This window comes from Pseudophryne corroboree, chromosome 2, assembly GCF_028390025.1.
Source record: "Pseudophryne corroboree isolate aPseCor3 chromosome 2, aPseCor3.hap2, whole genome shotgun sequence".
Lineage (NCBI taxonomy): Eukaryota > Metazoa > Chordata > Amphibia > Anura > Myobatrachidae > Pseudophryne > Pseudophryne corroboree.
In genome coordinates, this window is record NC_086445.1 from 145,141,837 (window position 1) to 145,160,497 (window position 18,661).

Genomic DNA, 18,661 nt, shown 5'->3' on the forward strand with positions numbered 1-18,661 from the left:
GGTTCAAACACTTTTGCTAAATTCTACAAGTTTGATACCCTGGCTGATGAGGACCTAGCATTTGCTCAGTCGGTGCTTCAGAGTCATCCGCACTCTCCCGCCCGATTGGGAGCTTTGGTATAAACCCCATGGTGCTTACGGAGTCCTCAGCATCCTCTAGGACGTAAGAGAAAATAAGATTTTAAACCTACCGGTAAATCTTTTTCTCCTAGTCCGTAGAGGATGCTGGGCGCCCGTCCCAGTGCGGAAAATCTGCAAGACTTGTATATAGTTATTGCTTACATAAGGGTTATGTTAAAGTTAGAATCGGTCTTGGACCGATACTGTCGTTTGTTCATACTGTTAACTGGTTATGTGTATTCCAGGTTATATGGTATGATTTGTGTGGCTGGTATGAATCTTGCCCTTAGATTAACAAAATCCTTTCCTCGTATTGTCCATCTCCTCTGGGCACAGTTCTCTAACTGAGGTCTGGAGGAGGGGCATAGAGGGAGGAGCCAATGCACACCATACTAGAAAGTTCTTTTAGGTGCCCATATCTCCTGCGGAGCCCGTCTATACCCCATGGTCCTTACAGAGTCCCCAGCATCCTCTACGGACTAGGAGAAAAAGATTTACTGGTATGTTTAAAATCTTATTTTTCCCTGAGTTTATCAATAAGAAACTTTTGTGCTGTGAAAAAATATTCTGATACTCTAGGGCAGTGGTTCTCAAACTCGGTCCTCAGGACACCACACGGTGCATGTTTTGCAGGTAACCCAGCAGGTGCACAGGTGTATTAATTACTCACTGACACATTTTAAAAGGTCCACAGGTGGAGTTAATTATGTCACTTGTGATTCTGTGAGGAGACCTGCAAAACATGCACCGTGTGGGGTCCTGAGGACCGAGTTTGAGAACCTGTGCTCTAGGGCACTGTGGCTGAAAGACCGGAAACCATTGGGCTATGGCTTCAAGGCACCCCAACGGTTCAGTCTTTAGGTATGTCCATGGCTCAGCACAGATGGTTTAATCAAATTGAACCGTTGACGTGCCTTAAGTACTGTTTGAGAACCTCTGGCTTGGAGCAGTTCTCAAATGCAAAAGACTAGAATAGTGTGTCCCAACCACAGTCCTCAAGCCACACTAAGGGGGGAATTCAGATGTTTGAAAAGTCGGTTGGGTGTCTGTTTTTTTCTGTCTATTAGATAGTAAAAAACAGACACCCAACTGACTTTTCAAACATTTGAATTCTCCCCCCACCCCCCTAACAGTCCAGACTTAAACAACAACCACACATAATCACAGGTGACTTAATTAGTAGCTCTGTTTTTTATTTATTTAACCTCTTGTGCTCAAGCATGGATATCAGAAAACCTGGACTTTTAGTGTAACTTGAGGACCAAGGTTGGTATGTTCTGGACTAGAATAATTTACAGTAGTACACCATTCACAGCTGGAAAGTTCATTTATTTTATTATGTGTATGACTCTTGATTGCTAAAGTTGTATTAAAGAATAAATGTTTTATATAATTTTATAGATATTTTGTTGCAAACTGAATATAAAATAGAGACATGGCAGTGGTCTAATAAAAAGCATAGAAAAGCAAATCCTGTTTGCAAACAGAGCAAGGAAATACAAGGTTGTCTGAGTGTGAAGACAGAGTGTACCTGCCCTGCAAAGTGACCAGGAAACCGTGAGCTGTTTGTAGTCCTGAGGACAGAGTTTGAGCACCACAAGTTATTTGCGTAATGTTGGATGAGCACATATCAACGGTTCAAAAATTAATTATAAAACATACATATTTTTCAGGTTGCTGGTAGAACGGATCTTTGCGCAGTACATGGTTCCTCACAACTTAGCAACTACAGAAAGAATGAAGTGTTTGTATTATCTGTATGCAACGTTGGACCAAAATGCTGTGAAGTAGGTATTTCAGCTCGATATGGCTACCTTTCTCACCCCCCCTCCCCGCAACTAGGTTTTTGGCAAAAATAATTGGCAACGCTTTCTTACTTTGGCAGAGCATTGAATGAAATGTGGAAATGTCAGAACATGCTCAGGCATCATGTAAAGGATTTGTTGGACTTGATCAAACAGCCAAAAGTAAGTGTACTTCGCTAGCTATGCAAGAATGAGGCATTTGTAGGGATTTTATTTTTAGCCTTTCTCTAAACATTGTGTTAGGCACATGTGTGACGCCACTGCTCTAGAGGGGAGGGTGTTGTTGGCTGCTCTGTATGATGTATCAGTACCTGCGGAATCTATATTTAGACTTTCATTCAAATTTCTACATATTGCCTACATACTGTAAATAAATCCATCAGACTATGTTGTCAAGTTCAGCCCTTATGAATAATCAAAAAAGGTCCAAGATCTTCCCTCCAAACGAAGACACTTTTCACAGCAGAGGGCTCCATTAATTATTGTACACACACACACACACACACACACACACACACACACACACACACACACACACACACACACACACACACACACACACACACACACACACACACACACACTCTTCTCGTGGTCCAGGACCAGCAAAAAATAATAATTGTCAATGTGATATGCAAAACCAGAGCTGGCTGCTGTTGATCATAAATTATCTGGACAAACAGAAGCGCAACCACCACGTAACTAAACCTAAGGATGACATACTGTATAAACACAATTTACTACTTTCATATTTTTCCTCAATAAGAACTTTAAGCCCAGTGGTGTTTAAAAAAAAAATGACATTCTAAGGCGCCGTGATTCAACAAAGTTTGGGAACCAGTGCAGTTCTTTCTCTTTAATCTGCACCCTTCTACCACAGAGGCAGACAAGCAAAAAGACCCAAGCCCCACGGTACATGTGTCTCATATAGCCTCAATCTCCACGCGACCTTGCTGTGGGCTTAAATAGTCTTTCAATTATATTGTCCTTGAGTTTAGCTGTAGATCTTTACACTTTGATGAAGTTAATGTTATCATAGGTATGCCTGTCCCATTTTCCCACCTACCCCTTTCTTATTTATTCACTCCACTAATTCAGTTTATGCTGACCTCGTTGCTGAGTAAATTTTAAGGTGGGCTTGTGCAGTTGTAAGTGACCTATTCAAAGTCTAATTTGCTTGCTCTGTTATTAAAGTTAGAATGCATCACTAAGGTGGTTGACCCCTCTTCAGTATAGGAGCGGAGGCTATCGGAATAGCATCTGTTTGTAGTGTGTCTGTGTTATTTTTTCTTTAGTAGAAGGTGTTGCAAGTAGTGGTTTCTTGATAGTCTTCCCCCTTCTGCCTCCCTTTGTATACTCCATCATACATGATGGTTTTCCTTGCTCAGAAATACATTTCTCTGTATTCACTGGCAGGCTACTGTCATGTGAATCACCACTCAACTTCATGTCTTTTTATCTGGGAAGGTATTTCTCCTAGGTATAGACTTTTATTAGTTTAGAACACAAGCCCAGATGTGCCATTGCTTTGCGTTAGCTGAGCCACCTGTGTTGGCGTATCGTCACCCCACTGTCAGTCTCTGAGTTCAGAGTATGGGACTTAACAACATCTGCAAAATCACATTATCATGGCTAGATTTCCCCATCCTGAATTCTGTGTTTGTTTTTTAATTAGCTGAGTGACCTGATTCTCGCTTTCCACAATCCAACCATCTCTCACCTGAATACAGGCATGACTGACTCCTACACTTCTCTCTATTTCTAGCTTTCTTTTTTTGTTCCTTTTGGCTTTTCCATGCATATTGGCTCATTTAAAATAGTGTACTGTTCACATTTAGCAGAAATTAGGCCTTGTAGGAAATCAAGTGAAAATCAAACATTAGTCGTTTTTTTTCCAGCTGTGAATCTTTGGTTTGTTGTTTACTGTTCATTGTAAGTTAATCTCACTTATATTTGTCTTTCAGTCAGAATCTGGGAGTAAAGCAATATTTTCAAAAGTGATGGTTATTACACGTAAGTCCCAGTTGTTTGTCCTGATATGAAAATGGTTTTCTGACCGACTGTTCTGAACTTAAATTGGATCTCAAAGTGCATGCATATGCACCCTATAGTCTGAAGAAGGAAGCAACCAATGTGGGGTTTCTCTGCTTCCTTCTCCACCCAGACTGCTCTTCTGTTTGTTTCTCTGTGACAAACAGCCATCATAATCAACCTAGAGCCAGGTAGATGGGGACTGTAGGTGGGGAAAGAAGCAGAGCTGCTGCTATAGTATCAAAGCAGCTGGTTCCCCTTTCACTCTGCTGCTACGATTTGGTAGATGGGAGAGATTGTGAAACAGTGTCAGTCCTCTACATACGCCAAGCACTGATTACAGTGGCAGATTGAAGATGCAGGTTAATGTGGTTGTGATTTTACATTTGCAATTTCAGAGGTGTTTAATTGAGGGATGTGAGAAGCAGAAAAGAGACAAATGTGAAAGACTGAAACATGAGACACATGGTTAGAAATAGAAGATCACAGGAAGGGTGATGTCAGGCTGGAGGAAAGAAAAGGAAAGACTGAGGGAAAATTCCACCCAATGGATTGTGATTAATGTGTGCATAGATTAACATGTACGTTAGTGTCCTTACAATATTACTTTCCTTATGGATTGTATTATTATTATTATTATTATTATTATTTCTCTGACGTCCTAGTGGATGCTGGGACTCCGTAAGGACCATGGGGAATAGCGGCTCCGCAGGAGACAGGGCACAAGAATAAAAGCTCTAGGATCAGGTGGTGTGCACTGGCTCCTCCCCCTATGACCCTCCTCCAAGCCTCAGTTAGATTTTTGTGCCCGAACGAGAAGGGTGCAGGCTAGGTGGCTCTCCTGAGCTGCTTAGAATAAAAGTTTAATTTAGGTTTTTTATTTTCAGTGAGTCCTGCTGGCAACAGGCTCACTGCATCGTGGGACTAAGGGGAGAAGAAGCGAACTCACCTGCGAGCAGAGTGGATTGGGCTTCTTAGGCTACTGGACATTAGCTCCAGAGGGACGATCACAGGTACAGCCTGGATGGGTCACTAGAGCCGCGCCGCCGTCCCCCTTACAGAGCCAGAAGAGACGAAGAGGTCCGGTGAAATCGGCGGCAGAAGACAATCCTGTCTTCAGACTAAGGTAGCGCACAGCACCGCAGCTGTGCGCCATTGCTCTCAGCACACTTCACACTCCGGTCACTGAGGGTGCAGGGCGCTTGGGGGGGAGCGCCCTGAGACGCAATATAAATGATAATACCTTAGGTGGCAAAAGAATACATCACATATAGCTCCTGGGCTATATGGATGTATTTTAACCCCTGCCATTTTTACACAAAAGAGCGGGAGATAAGGACGTCGTGAAGGGGCGGAGCCTATCTCCTCAGCACACAAGCGCCATTTTCCCTCACAGTTCCGCTGGAAGGACGGCTCCCTGACTCTCCCCTGCAGTCCTGCTTCAGAATCAGGGTAAAAAAGAGAAGGGGGGGCACTATTGGCAGCAAATGACAATATAAACAGCAGCTATAAGGGAATAACACTTATATAAGGTTATCCCTGTATATATATATATATATATATATAGCGCTGGGTGTGTGCTGGCAGACTCTCCCTCTGTCTCTCCAAAGGGCTCGTGGGGTCCTGTCCTCTATCAGAGCATTCCCGGTGTGTGTGCTGTGTGTCGGTACGTGTGTGTCGACATGTATGAGGAGGAAAATGATGTGGAGGCGGAGCAATTGCCTGCGTTAGTGATGTCACCCCCTAGGGAGTCGACACCTGACTGGATGATCGTGTTCAAACAATTAAGTGATAATGTCAACACTTTGCAAAAAACTGTTGACGACATGAGACAGCCGGCAAATCAATTAGTGCCTGTCCAGGCGTCTCAGACACCGTCAGGGGCCCTAAAACGCCCGTTACCTCAGTGGGTCGACACAGACCCAGACACAGATACGGAGTCTAGTGTCGACGGTGATGAGTCGAACGTAATGTCCAGTAGGGCCACACGTTACATGATCACGGCAATGAAGGAAGCATTGCACATTTCTGACACTACAAATACCACTAAGAAGGGTATTATGTGGGGGGTGAAAAAACTACCAATAGTTTTTCCTGAGTCAGATGAATTGAATGAGGTATGTGATAAAGCGTGGGTTTCTCCCGACAAAAAACTGCTAATTTCTAATAAATTATTGGCACTATATCCTTTCCCATCAGAGGTTAGGACACGTTGGGAAACACCCCCTAGGGTAGATAAGGCGCTCACACGTTTATCTAAACAAGTAGCGTTACCGTCTCCTGATACGGCCACCCTCAAAGAACCAGCTGATAGAAGGCTGGAAAATATCCTAAAAAGTATATACACACATACTGGTGTTATACTGCGACCAGCAATCGCTTCAGCCTGGATGTGCAGTGCTGGAGTCGCGTGGTCGGATTCCCTGACTGAAAATATTGATACCCTGGATAGGGACAATATATTGTTAACTATAGAGCATTTGAAGGATGCATTACAATATATGCGTGATGCACAGGGGGATATTTGCACCCTGGCATCAAGAGTAAGTGCTATGTCCATCTCTGCCAGAAGAACGTTATGGACGCGTCAGTGGTCAGGGGATGCGGATTCCAAACGACATATGGAAGTATTGCCGTATAAAGGGGAGGAGTTATTTGGGGCTGGTCTTTCGGACCTGGTGGCCACGGCAACGGCTGGAAAGTCCACCTTCTTACCCCAGGTCACTTCACATCAACAGAAAAAGACACCGTCTTTTCAAACTCAGTCCTTTCGTTCCCATAAATACAAGCGAGCAAAAGGCCATTCCTTTCTGCCCCGGGGCAGAGGAAGGGGAAAAAGACTGCACCATGCAGCCGCTTCCCAGGATCAGAAGCCTTCCCCTGCTTCTGCCAAGTCTTCAGCATGACGCTGGGGCTTTACAAGCAGACTCAGACTTGGTGGGGGCCCGTCTCAAGAATTTCAACGCGCAGTGGGCTCACTCGCAAGTGGATCCCTGGATTCTACAGGTAGTATCGCAGGGGTACAAACTGGAATTCGAGGCGTTTCCCCCTCGCCGGTTCCTGAAGTCTGCTCTGCCAAAGTCTCCCTCCGACAGGGAGGCAGTTCTGGAAGCCATTCACAAGCTGTATTCCCAGCAGGTGATAATCAAGGTACCCCTCCTACAACAAGGAAAGGGGTATTATTCCACGCTGTTTGTGGTACCGAAGCCGGACGGCTCGGTGAGACCAATTTTAAATCTGAAATCCTTGAACACTTACATAAAAAGGTTCAAATTCAAGATGGAATCACTCAGAGCGGTGATAGCGAACCTGGAAGAAGGGGACTATATGGTGTCTCTGGACATCAAAGATGCTTATCTCCACGTCCCAATCTACCCTTCTCACCAAGGGTATCTCAGGTTTGTAGTACAAGACTGTCATTATCCGTTTCAGACGCTGCCGTTTGGGTTGTCCACGGCACCTCGGGTCTTTACCAAGGTAATGGCCGAAATGATGATTCTTCTTCGAAGAAAAGGCGTATTAATTATCCCTTACTTGGACGATCTCCTGATAAGGGCAAGGTCCAGGGAACAGTTAGAAGTCGGAGTAGCACTATCTCAGGTAGTGTTACGTCAGCACGGGTGGATCCTAAATATTCCAAAATCGCAGCTGATTCCTACGACACGTCTACTGTTCCTAGGAATGATTCTGGACACAGTCCAGAAAAAGGTGTTTCTCCCGGAGGAGAAGGCCAGGGAGTTATCCGAGCTAGTCAGGAACCTCCTAAAACCAGGCCAGGTGTCAGTGCATTAGTGCACGAGGGTCCTGGGAAAAATGGTGGCTTCTTACGAAGCAATTCCATTCGGAAGATTCCATGCAAGAACGTTTCAGTGGGATCTACTGGACAAATGGTCCGGATCGCATCTTCAGATGCATCAGCGGATAACCCTGTCGACAAGGACAAGGGTGTCTCTTCTGTGGTGGCTGCAGAGTGCTCATCTACTAGAGGGCCGCAGATTTGGCATTCAGGATTGGGTCCTGGTGACCACGGACGCCAGCCTGAGAGGCTGGGGGGCAGTCACACAGGGAAAAAATTTCCAGGGCTTGTGGTCAAGCATGGAAACATCTCTTCATATAAACATTCTGGAACTAAGGGCCATTTACAATGCCCTAAGTCAAGCGAAACCCCTGCTTCAGGGTCAGGCGGTATTGATCCAATCGGACAACATCACGTCAGTCGTCCACGTAAACAGACAGGGCGGCACGAGAAGCAGGAGGGCAATGGCAGAAGCTGCAAGGATTCTTCGCTGGGCGGAAAATCATGTGATAGCTCTGTCAGCAGTGTTCATTCCGGGAGTGGACAACTGGGAAGCAGACTTCCTCAGCAGACACGACCTTCACCCGGGAGAGTGGGGACTTCACCCAGAAGTCTTCCACCTGATTGTAAACCGTTGGGAAAAACCAAAGGTGGACATGATGGCGTCACGTCTAAACAAAAAACTAGACAGATATTGCGCCAGGTCAAGGGACCCTCAGGCAATAGCGGTGGACGCTCTGGTGACACCGTGGGTGTACCAGTCAGTGTGTGTGTTCCCTCCTCTGCCTCTCATACCAAAAGTACTGAGAATCATAAGAAGGAGAGGAGTAAGAACGATACTCGTGGTTCCGGATTGGCCAAGAAGGACTTGGTACCCGGAACTTCAAGAGATGCTCACGGAAGACCCGTGGCCTCTACCTCTAAGAAAGGACCTGCTCCAGCAGGGGCCTTGTCTGTTCCAAGACTTACCGCGGCTGCGTTTGACGGCATGGCGGTTGAACGCCGGATCCTGAAGGAAAAAGGCATTCCAGATGAAGTCATCCCTACCCTGGTCAAAGCCAGGAAGGATGTAACCGCAAAACATTATCACCGCATTTGGCGAAAATATGTTGCGTGGTGTGAGGCCAAGAAGGCCCCTACAGAGGAATTTCAACTGGGTCGTTTCCTCCATTTCCTGCAAACAGGACTGTCTATGGGCCTAAAATTAGGGTCCATTAAGGTTCAAATTTCGGACCTGTCGATTTTCTTCCAGAAAGAACTGGCTTCAGTACCTGAAGTTCAGACATTTGTAAAAGGGGTACTGCATATACAACCTCCTTTTGTGCCTCCAGTGGCACCTTGGGATCTCAATGTTGTTTTGAGGTTCCTTAAGTCACATTGGTTTGAACCACTCACCACTGTGGACTTAAAATATCTCACATGGAAGGTGACGATGCTGTTAGCCCTGGCTTCAGCCAGGCGTGTGTCAGAATTGGCGGCTTTATCATATAAAAGCCCTTACTTAATTTTTCATTCTGACAGGGCAGAATTGAGGACTCGTCCTCAATTTCTCCCTAAGGTGGTTTCTGCTTTTCACATGAACCAACCTATTGTGGTGCCTGCGGCTACTAGGGACTTGGAGGACTCCAAGTTACTTGACGTTGTCAGGGCCCTGAAAATATATGTTTCCAGGACGGCTGGAGTCAGAAAGTCTGACTCGCTGTTTATCCTGTATGCACCCAACAAGCTGGGTGCTCCTGCTTCTAAGCAGACTATTGCTCGTTGGATTTGTAGTACAATTCAGCTTGCACATTCTGTGGCAGGCCTGCCACAGCCAAAATCTGTAAAAGCCCATTCCACAAGGAAAGTGGGCTCATCTTGGGCGGCTGCCTGAGGGGTCTCGGCTTTACAACTTTGCCGAGCAGCTACTTGGTCAGGGGCAAACACGTTTGCTAAATTCTACAAATTTGATACCCTGGCTGAGGAGGACCTGGAGTTCTCTCATTCGGTGCTGCAGAGTCATCCGTACTCTCCCGCCCGTTTGGGAGCTTTGGTATAATCCCCATGGTCCTTACGGAGTCCCAGCATCCACTAGGACGTCAGAGAAAATAAGATTTTACTTACCGATAAATCTATTTCTCGTAGTCCGTAGTGGATGCTGGGCGCCCATCCCAAGTGCGGATTGTCTGCAATACTTGTACATAGTTATTGTTAACTAAATCGGGTTATTGTTGTTGTGAGCCATCTTTTCAGAGGCTCCTTCGTTGTTATCATACTGTTAACTGGGTTCAGATCACGAGTTGTACGGTGTGATTGGTGTGGCTGGTATGAGTCTTACCCGGGATTCAATATCCTTCCTTATTATGTACGCTCGTCCGGGCACAGTATCCTAACTGAGGCTTGGAGGAGGGTCATAGGGGGAGGAGCCAGTGCACACCACCTGATCCTAGAGCTTTTATTCTTGTGCCCTGTCTCCTGCGGAGCCGCTATTCCCCATGGTCCTTACGGAGTCCCAGCATCCACCACGGACTACGAGAAATAGATTTATCGGTAAGTAAAATCTTATTTATTATCCTTTATTTATATGGCGCCACAAGGGTTCCGCAGCGCCCAATTACAGAGTACATAAACAAATAATCAAACAGGAAAACAGCAACTTACAGTTGATGACAGTATAGGACAAGTACAGGGTAAATAAACATAGTTACATCAGCAGATGACACTGGGATAAGTATCAGGTGGCAGAAGACTGATGGATTTGGTGCAGTTGAAGATTATTAAAGTAAGAAAGGATAAGCACATGAGGGAAGAGGGCCCTGCTCGTGAGAGCTTACATTCTAAAGGGGAGGGGTAGACAGACAGACGGGTGACATAGATGGGGTACATAGAGAGCGTAGAACAGAGGGTTAGGATGAGATTTGGCTGGGTTTGGTGGAGAAATGGGTCTTGAGAGCCCGTAAGCTGACGAACAGTCTCCCTGTTACTGCTTCGGCTGTCTGTTAATGTTCAGTTTTATTACTGTGCACGTCTCCAGTTACAAAATACTATAGAGTATTGTATGTTGCATATTTATATAAATGTTAACAGTAACCAGCTTAGCCTGATCTTCACTTTATTTTTCCCTCAATGAAATGCTTTCTTTAATTTGGCGCTCTTAAGGCCCATACACACTGGGCGATTTTGAGCTCAAAGCAGCTCACTTTTTGCATTTTGAGCTAGTTTGAGCTGAAACTCGGCCAGTGTGTTTGGCCGGGCTGTGAGCACTGATGCGCACTCCCGCATTATCGCTGGCCGCTGCTGTCCGTCGGGCTGTTTGAACAGCCAAGTGAAGCAATTTCCATAGGCTCCTACTGTGGAAAGTGCTTCACCCCCCTCCCCCTTGAACATCACTGGGCACAGGAAAATAGCTCAGCGTGTATGCACTGAGCTATTTTCCTGACAGCTATGTTCACGATCATCTCTGTGCATGCACACTTGGCAAAAACGCCTAGTGTGTATGCACCTTTACAGTCTGCAAATATGTTTTTCATTCTACTGTCAGACAGTGGTTCCTTGGGTATTGTAGGCAGGAGTGTGGGTACAAATTTCTACCATATACAACTACATGGCTACGGTATGTCCATTGCCTGCCAGGAAGCAACTTTTTTTTCTAATAGTTTTTGGATTTTTCTACTTCATCCACTGGGGATAGTGGACAATGCTGGGGTATAATTTGTGGTTTCTAGAGCATAGGCTGACCTTCCAGAACCTCTCACTCAGGACTGGCTGCCTCAGGAAGAGTTTCCTTTCTGTTTTATATTTGCTGTGCGCTTCTGTCATTATTGTATGTCATTTCCTGCACTTTTTCTTGCACATTCAATATTATTAACTTCAGGCTTCAGTGTGCTGGGTCGGTAAAAGGTTAGGGACAAGCAATAAAGAGATTTATGGTAAGAACTTACCGTTGTTAAATCTCTTTTTGCGAGGTACACTGGGCACCACAGGGAATGACATTGGGGTGTAGAGTAGGATCTTGATCCGTGGCACCAACAGGCTAAAAGCTTTGACCTTCTTCCCAGAATGCATAGCGCCACCTCCTCTATAACTCCGCCTCCGTGCACAGTAGCTCCGTTTTTGTTAACCAGTCCAATGCAGTAGCAGGTAAGAGAGACGACAACCGTTAGTAGCCTCATACACCACATTCTCACGACAGGAGAAAGTGTCAGCGGCTAATGCCATACCAACCCAAAGAAGCTACAGTTGTGCTCATAAGTTTACATACCCTAGCAGAATTTGTGATTTTCTGGCCATTTGTCAGAGAATATGAATGATAACTCACAAACTTTTCTTTCACTCATGGTTAGTGGTTGGGTGAAGCAATTTATTGTCAAACAACTGTGTTTACTCTTTTTAAATCATAATGACAACAGAAACTACCCATATTCTCTGACAAATGGCCAGAAAATCACAAATTCTGCTTGGGTATGTAAACTTATGAGCACAACTGTAAGTGCGTCAGGGTGAGCGCCCTGTGGAGCACAGTGTACCTTACAGAAAGAGATTTAACAACGGTAAGTTCTTACCATAAATCTCGTTTTCTGCTGCAGGTTACACTGGGCTCCACAGCGAATGACATTGGGGATGTATGTCCTAAAGCAGTTCCTCATGGGAGGGGGACGCACTGTAGCGGGCACAAGAACCCGACGTCCAAAGGAAGCATCCTGGGAGGCGGATGTATTGAAGGAATAGAACCTTATGAACGTGTTCACTGAGGACCACGTAGCCGCCTTGCACAATTGTTCAATGGTCGCACCACAGCGGGCCGCCCAAGAAGGTCCAACAGACAGAGTAGAATGGACCTTGATGGTAGCAGGAGCTGGAAGGCCAGCCTGTACATAAGCATGTGCAATCACAATTCTAATCCATCTTGCCAAGGTTTGCTTGTGAACAGGCCAGCCACATTTGTGAAAACCAAACCGTACAAAGAGAGAATCAGACTTCCGAAGGGATGCAGTTCTTAACATAGATACGGAGAGCCCGTACCACATCCAAAGACCGCTCTTTGGAAGACAATGCAAGAGAGGCAAAGGCCGGAACAACGATCTCCTGATTGAGGTGGAAAGAAAACACCACCTTAGGTAAGTACCCGGGGTGTGTTCTAAGAACCGCCCGGTCACGGTGAAAAATCAGATATGGGGACCTACAAGACAAGGCACCCAGATCCGACACCCGTCTAGCAGAGGCAATAGCCAGCAGAAACAATACGTTAAGAGAAAGCCACTTAAGATCTGCAGAGTCAAGAGGCTCAAACGGAGTCTCTTGCAAAGCCTCCAGAACCACCGACAAGTCCCAAGGAGCCACAGGCGGGGTATAAGGAGGTTGAATCCGCCACACACCCTGAGTGAACGTATGAACATCAGGTAAAGTCGCTAATTTTCTCTGGAACCAAACCGACAAGGCAGAAATATGAACCTTGATGGAAGCCAGACGAAGGCCCAAGTCCAGGCCTTGTTGTAGAAAGGCCAAAAGTTTGGCCGTACTAAACTTGTAAGCGTCATAATTGTTAGTGGTGCACCAAGCAAAGTAAGAATTCCAGACCCTGTGATAAATCCGAGCAGAAGCCGGTTTCCGGGACTTCAACATAGTTTGAATGACCGCCTCAGAAAATCCTTTGGCCCTCAAGACTGAAGCTTCAAGAGCCACACCGTCAAAGCCAGCCTGGCCAGATCCTGGTAGACACAAGGGCCCTAAACGAGGAGGTCTGGTCGTTGTGGAAGCAGAAGAGGACGCTCTAACGATAGACCCTGAAAGTCTGAGAACCAGTGCCGTCTGGGCCACACTGGAGCCATCAGAAGTAGGATTCCTCCTTGCTTGAATTTCCTTAATACTCTGGCAGGAGTGACACCAGAGGGAATGCGTATGGCAGCCGAAAGTTCCATAGAAATGCCAGTTTGCGTCCACGAACGCTGCTTGAGGATCCCTTGTCCTTGCTCTGAAGACCGAAACCTTGTGATTGTGTCGAGACACCATCAGGTCCACATCTGGGAGGCCCCACTTGTCCACTAGGAGTTGAAATACTTATGGAAGGAGGCTCCACTCTCCGGCGTGCACGTCCCGACGACTGAGGAAGTCTGCTTCCCAGTTCAGGACCCCCAGGATGAACAGTGCCGATATGGCTGGCAGATGGCGTTCTGCCCACTGAAGAATTCTTGAATCTTCTCTCATTGCCATGGGGCTGCGAGTGCCGCCTTGATGATTTATGTACGCCAACCGGGTAGGGGTTGTCCGATTGTACTTGAACAGGTCTGTTCTGTATTAAATACTGGGCCAAGTTCAGAGCATTGAACACCGCCCGCAGTTCCAGAATGTTTATCGGAAGGAGAGACTCCTCCTTGGTCCACCGACCCTGAAGGGAGTGTTGCTCCAACTCCGCGCCCCAACCTCTCAGACTGGCATCCGTCGTCAGAAGGACCCAGTTGGAGATCCAGAAAGGACAACCCCTGCTCAATCGTTGGTCCTGAAGCCACCAGCTCAGTGACGGACGGACGGACCTCAGGAGACAAAGAGATCATGCGAGACCTGATTCGGTGAGGCAGGCCTTCCCACGTGGGAAGAATCAATTTCTGTAGAGGGCGGGAATGGAATTGAGCGTACTCCACCATGTTGAAAGCCGACACCATGAGACCTAGTACTTGCATCTCCGAATGTATCGACACTTGCGGACGAGAGAGGAAGCATCGAAACCTGTCCTGAAGTTTCAGGACTTTCTCCTGAGACCAGAACAACCGCTGGTTGTGAGTGTCTAACAACGCCCCCAGGTGCACCATGCTCTAAGCAGGGACCAGGGAAGATTTCTTCCAGTTGATGAGCCACCTGTGGGCTTGCAGAAACTGGAGCGTCAGAAACCAGATGGCATAGGAGAATGTCTGGGGAATTCGCCAGGATCAACAAGTTGTCCAGATACGGCAGGATCCTGACCCCTTGACGTCAGAGTACCACCGTCATTACCTTGGTGAAGACTCGCGGAGCCGTGGTCAAACCAAAAGTTAACGCCCAAAACTGTTACTGCTTATGCGACATTGCAATGGGAATATGCAGGTAAGCATCCTGTATGTCCAGGGAGACCATAAAATCCCCAGGTTAAAAGGCCAGAACAATGGAGCGAAGAGTTTCCATACGAAACTTGGAGACTCTCACAAATTCTGTTCCTAGACCCATTCGGTTTCGGGACTAGGAACAGCGGTGAATAGTAACCCTTGCCTCTCTGAGCCAGAGGCACCTGCACTTACACTCCTGCGTCCAGGAGGGACTGTACCACTGAATGGAGAGTTTTTGCCTTCACCTGATCCGAAGGGACGTCTGTCAGGCAAAATCGATGAGGGGGACGATTCTTGAAGGATACGGCGTAACCTCGAGTGACGACTTCTCGTACCCAGGCATCGGAAGTGGTCTTCAACCATTCCTGGGTAAACCCTAGAAGTCGGCCCCCTACCCTGGGATCCCCAGGATGGAAGCCCGCCCCGTCATGCAGCAGGCTTGTCAGTTTTGGAAGCAGGCTGATGGGCAGCCCAGGCCTGTTTAGGTTTGGAAATGCAAGCCTGTTTCGGGTACGCCTGACCCTTTGCTTTCCCTGAAGGACGAAAGGAGCGAAAGTAAGTACTCTTAGTTTTCGGTACAGAAGGAGCAGTACTAGGTAGACAAGCTGTTTTAGCAGAGGGGGGTGTTGGTTCAGACTCGTGCGCTTCTGAGGCTGTGTAGTGCCTGCGGGTGCGTCTCCATCAGTTGATGCATTGGCTTAGGTGTCGAAACTGTCGGGGGCTCTGTCAGAGCTATTGCAACAGCAGTTTCCAAGCATGTGGGACCCCCGTACAATTGCTTTTTCCAGTGCCTCTGCAGCCTATGCTGACAGGACCTTCATTAGAGCCATCCTCAGTCAGTCTGACCGTTAATCTGCTTTTCAATTTTCTCAGTCAGTTACCCGGCACTTAAGGTTTGGCCCACTCAACCCCAGTGTTTGGTGCAAGTCTCCTCTTGGCTATTGAGTCTACCTTCCTCCAGGAACTCAGGTGAGTCATCCAACCAGAGAGGTACTAAAAAAAGGTAGACTTCCATCTATCCTTCATTAATGGGATAAATCCAATTCAGAAGGTTTATTTTAGGGGGAAGAGGGTCATCTGAATGAGTAGGACCTGGATCTTTCTTCGGATCCTTTCCTCACCTCAGGCTTACCTGTTCCAACTTTGGTGGTTGGATTCCAAACTTTTGTACATCTTTTGCCCTTTCATGATCTGGGACTGGACGTTAGTCACCAAAGATGTCACTTTCAAGTCGTTTGGCAAATTACCAGAATTAGCAATCCCTTTTCTTAGCATGCTGACTGCCGCCTCCCCCCGCCCTTCAACAAGCAGAAATTGAGGTGCAATAGCATTGCCCAGACACACGAGCAATCGATTTTGTGATGTTCTCCCGATATTGAGCAGTGTGTGCATTTTCAATAATCTGCCCATATTTCCTATGTTTTCCTGTCACTGTCATCCTCCTTGTAGGCAAATGCAGTGTGATGTGGCAGAAAATTGGTATCTTTTTATTGTGTAGTTCAGATATTGGTGCCTATAACTTCCCAAAAAATCGTCCGATTGTCGGGCCGACCAAAAAAAAAAAATCTTAGTGTGTACTTAGCTTTAGAGGTGAATTAGCTCAACCACTTTTTGCCTTATCTGCTTTTTCAAGTGGTTACAGATTGGTCACGTCTGTCATGGTACCTAGACATTTTGGCTTTGTCCAGATCATCCAGATGTGAATCGACAAGGACTGTTTATCAACCCCGCCTAATAGTGTGGCTGTTGAGGCTGCCATCTTAAAGATTAATGGTATTACGGAGATGGTTGTTCTGGCAATGCACAAGGCTCGCAAGCCGTGATTAGCGAGCTTATGTAACTTGCTACGAGAGGCATGGATTCCCTTTTCCTTTTAGTCTTTCCTATATTTTGTTTCTTCAGGCGGGTATGGATGCGGGTCTGCGCCTGGGATCTTTGAAGTTGAAGGTATCAGCACTGTCCATCTTTTTTTTTTCCATCGTCAGCTGGCCTTGTTTCTTGAATTGCAATCTTTTATGTAACAGTATTCTGTCTACAACTCCTGTTTCTCCCTCCCGTGATTCCATGGGACCTGAATCTAGGCCTGGATTTTTTTGAACCACTTGTCACTGTGGACATTAAATATATTACTTGAAATACTGTCTTCCTCCTAGTGATGGCTCGGACACACTCCTGGCAGAGGCAAAATTACTTTTCTGCTGCGGGTTACACTGGGCTCCACAAGGATAGACATAGGGGTGTAGAGTAGGATCTTGATCCGAGGCACCAACATGCTGAAAAGCTTTGACTGTTCCCAGAATGCATAGCGCCGCCTCCTCTATAACCCCGCCTCCCTGCACAGGAGCATAGTGTTGTAGTTAGTGCCAGAGATAGCAGGCACATAACAGAGGGGCTGCTCTGGGCAGCCCTGAGAAAAGCTTTTTCAGAAGAAAAGTGAAGACTTCAAGGGCTTGTAGCAGTGTGTATATGTCCTTGACATTCACTGCTGCAGCTCCATCTCTCCCCAGCAGCGCTGTACACTCCCGAGCCCTGGTTGCCGGGTACCTACAGCAGGAGGCTCCGGTTTTCTTCCACGATCAGGCACACACGACGGGGGCTGTCCGGGATCGCGTGGCCGCACTTCGGAAGGTGGTGAGTATGTCCCGCTTGCGGGACCCGTACTTTATCGCGATCCGGAGCGGTCAGTGGGAGGCGGGCCGCTGGCGGTGGACACTGTGGCAGTACAGGCGATCCCACTAGATCACCAGGGCATGGGTGCAGGTCAGGTTTTCTCTTAAAACCATTTTAATAGTAGCCCACAGTACCCGGTGGTTTTGCCAGGGGGATAAGGCTTGGACCTGGAGCCCCTCCCCCAGCCCCAGGGCGCCATTTCCGGCAAATGTTCTCGCCCTGGAGCTGCATATCTGTCTCTTCCTCACTCCCTGTCAGTGTCTGGGCGCCATTTCTCTCAGCTACACTGTTCCTGGGACTGCTTGGGCAAATCCTCCTGTGTAAAGCCGCCTGGTTGTCAACGCTGTGACTTTACATGACACTTAAGTATTCTGCCTGCCTATTAGACAGTGTTAGTTAAGAAAGAGTGCATTTAGTCAGGGTTTTCTAGTACAATTACCCTGTGATATACATCTAATTCTTACTGTGCAGTGTTATATCTATTGACTACATAGCTATATAAGCTGGTCCAGTGCAGTATTATTGTGAAATAACCTCTGCATTGTACAACTGTGACTATATGTGTGTGCATTAGCTTGCTGAGTGGTTTCCATTTCGTGTCTCTCACTCAACTTGCTATCCCTATATTCTATAACCTGAGGGGGCTTGGTGCGTCAGGTTTTATAATTATATAGGATTTTCACAAGATATACTTTAATACGTATTTTTCTCTGTGATTTTAGTCACCATATCTCTCCTTTATCTCTGTTTGTGCTGACTACACTGCGCAGGGGTTTGGGTAAGAGGTATTGTGCTGCTGCCAATTGTACGGCGTTACCTCATACTGCAACTTATATCATGTCTGCTTCTGAAGGTAACAGTTCTGGGGCGGAACACACTGCAGGTGTTGCTGAAGCCACAGATCCATATGAGGGGAATATAGCAGCTGTGGGCTCTGGTTCTGGGGGCTCCTTGCCCCCCAGTGGGACTGTGGCAACGGAGGTCCATAATGACCCTCCGTGGGCTGCTTTTTCCACGCTTCTGCATACGCTAGTTAATAAATTAACACCCCCTATGGGACCCCCTGTGCCAGTGCAACCGTATGTGGTCTCCGCAGCTAACCCGCCGTGGGCGGACAATTTATCTGCTCAATTAAGATGTTGAACCAGTCCCTGACTACTAAAAAGTCTGACCCTCGCTCGCCC

The 18,661-nt window shown here is 46.8% G+C and overlaps 1 protein-coding gene across 1 annotated transcript in view; it reads left to right on the forward strand.

Annotated features, from left to right (window-relative positions):
- Nucleotides 1–18,661, forward strand: part of PDS5B (PDS5 cohesin associated factor B) — a 340,516-nt gene that overhangs the window by 169,283 nt on the left and 152,572 nt on the right. The window contains exons 13-15 of the mRNA XM_063951787.1: nt 1,794–1,907; nt 2,006–2,087; nt 3,890–3,938. Coding sequence (XP_063807857.1) covers nt 1,794–1,907; nt 2,006–2,087; nt 3,890–3,938 — 245 coding nt within the window. The remainder of the gene's footprint in view (nt 1–1,793; nt 1,908–2,005; nt 2,088–3,889; nt 3,939–18,661) is intronic.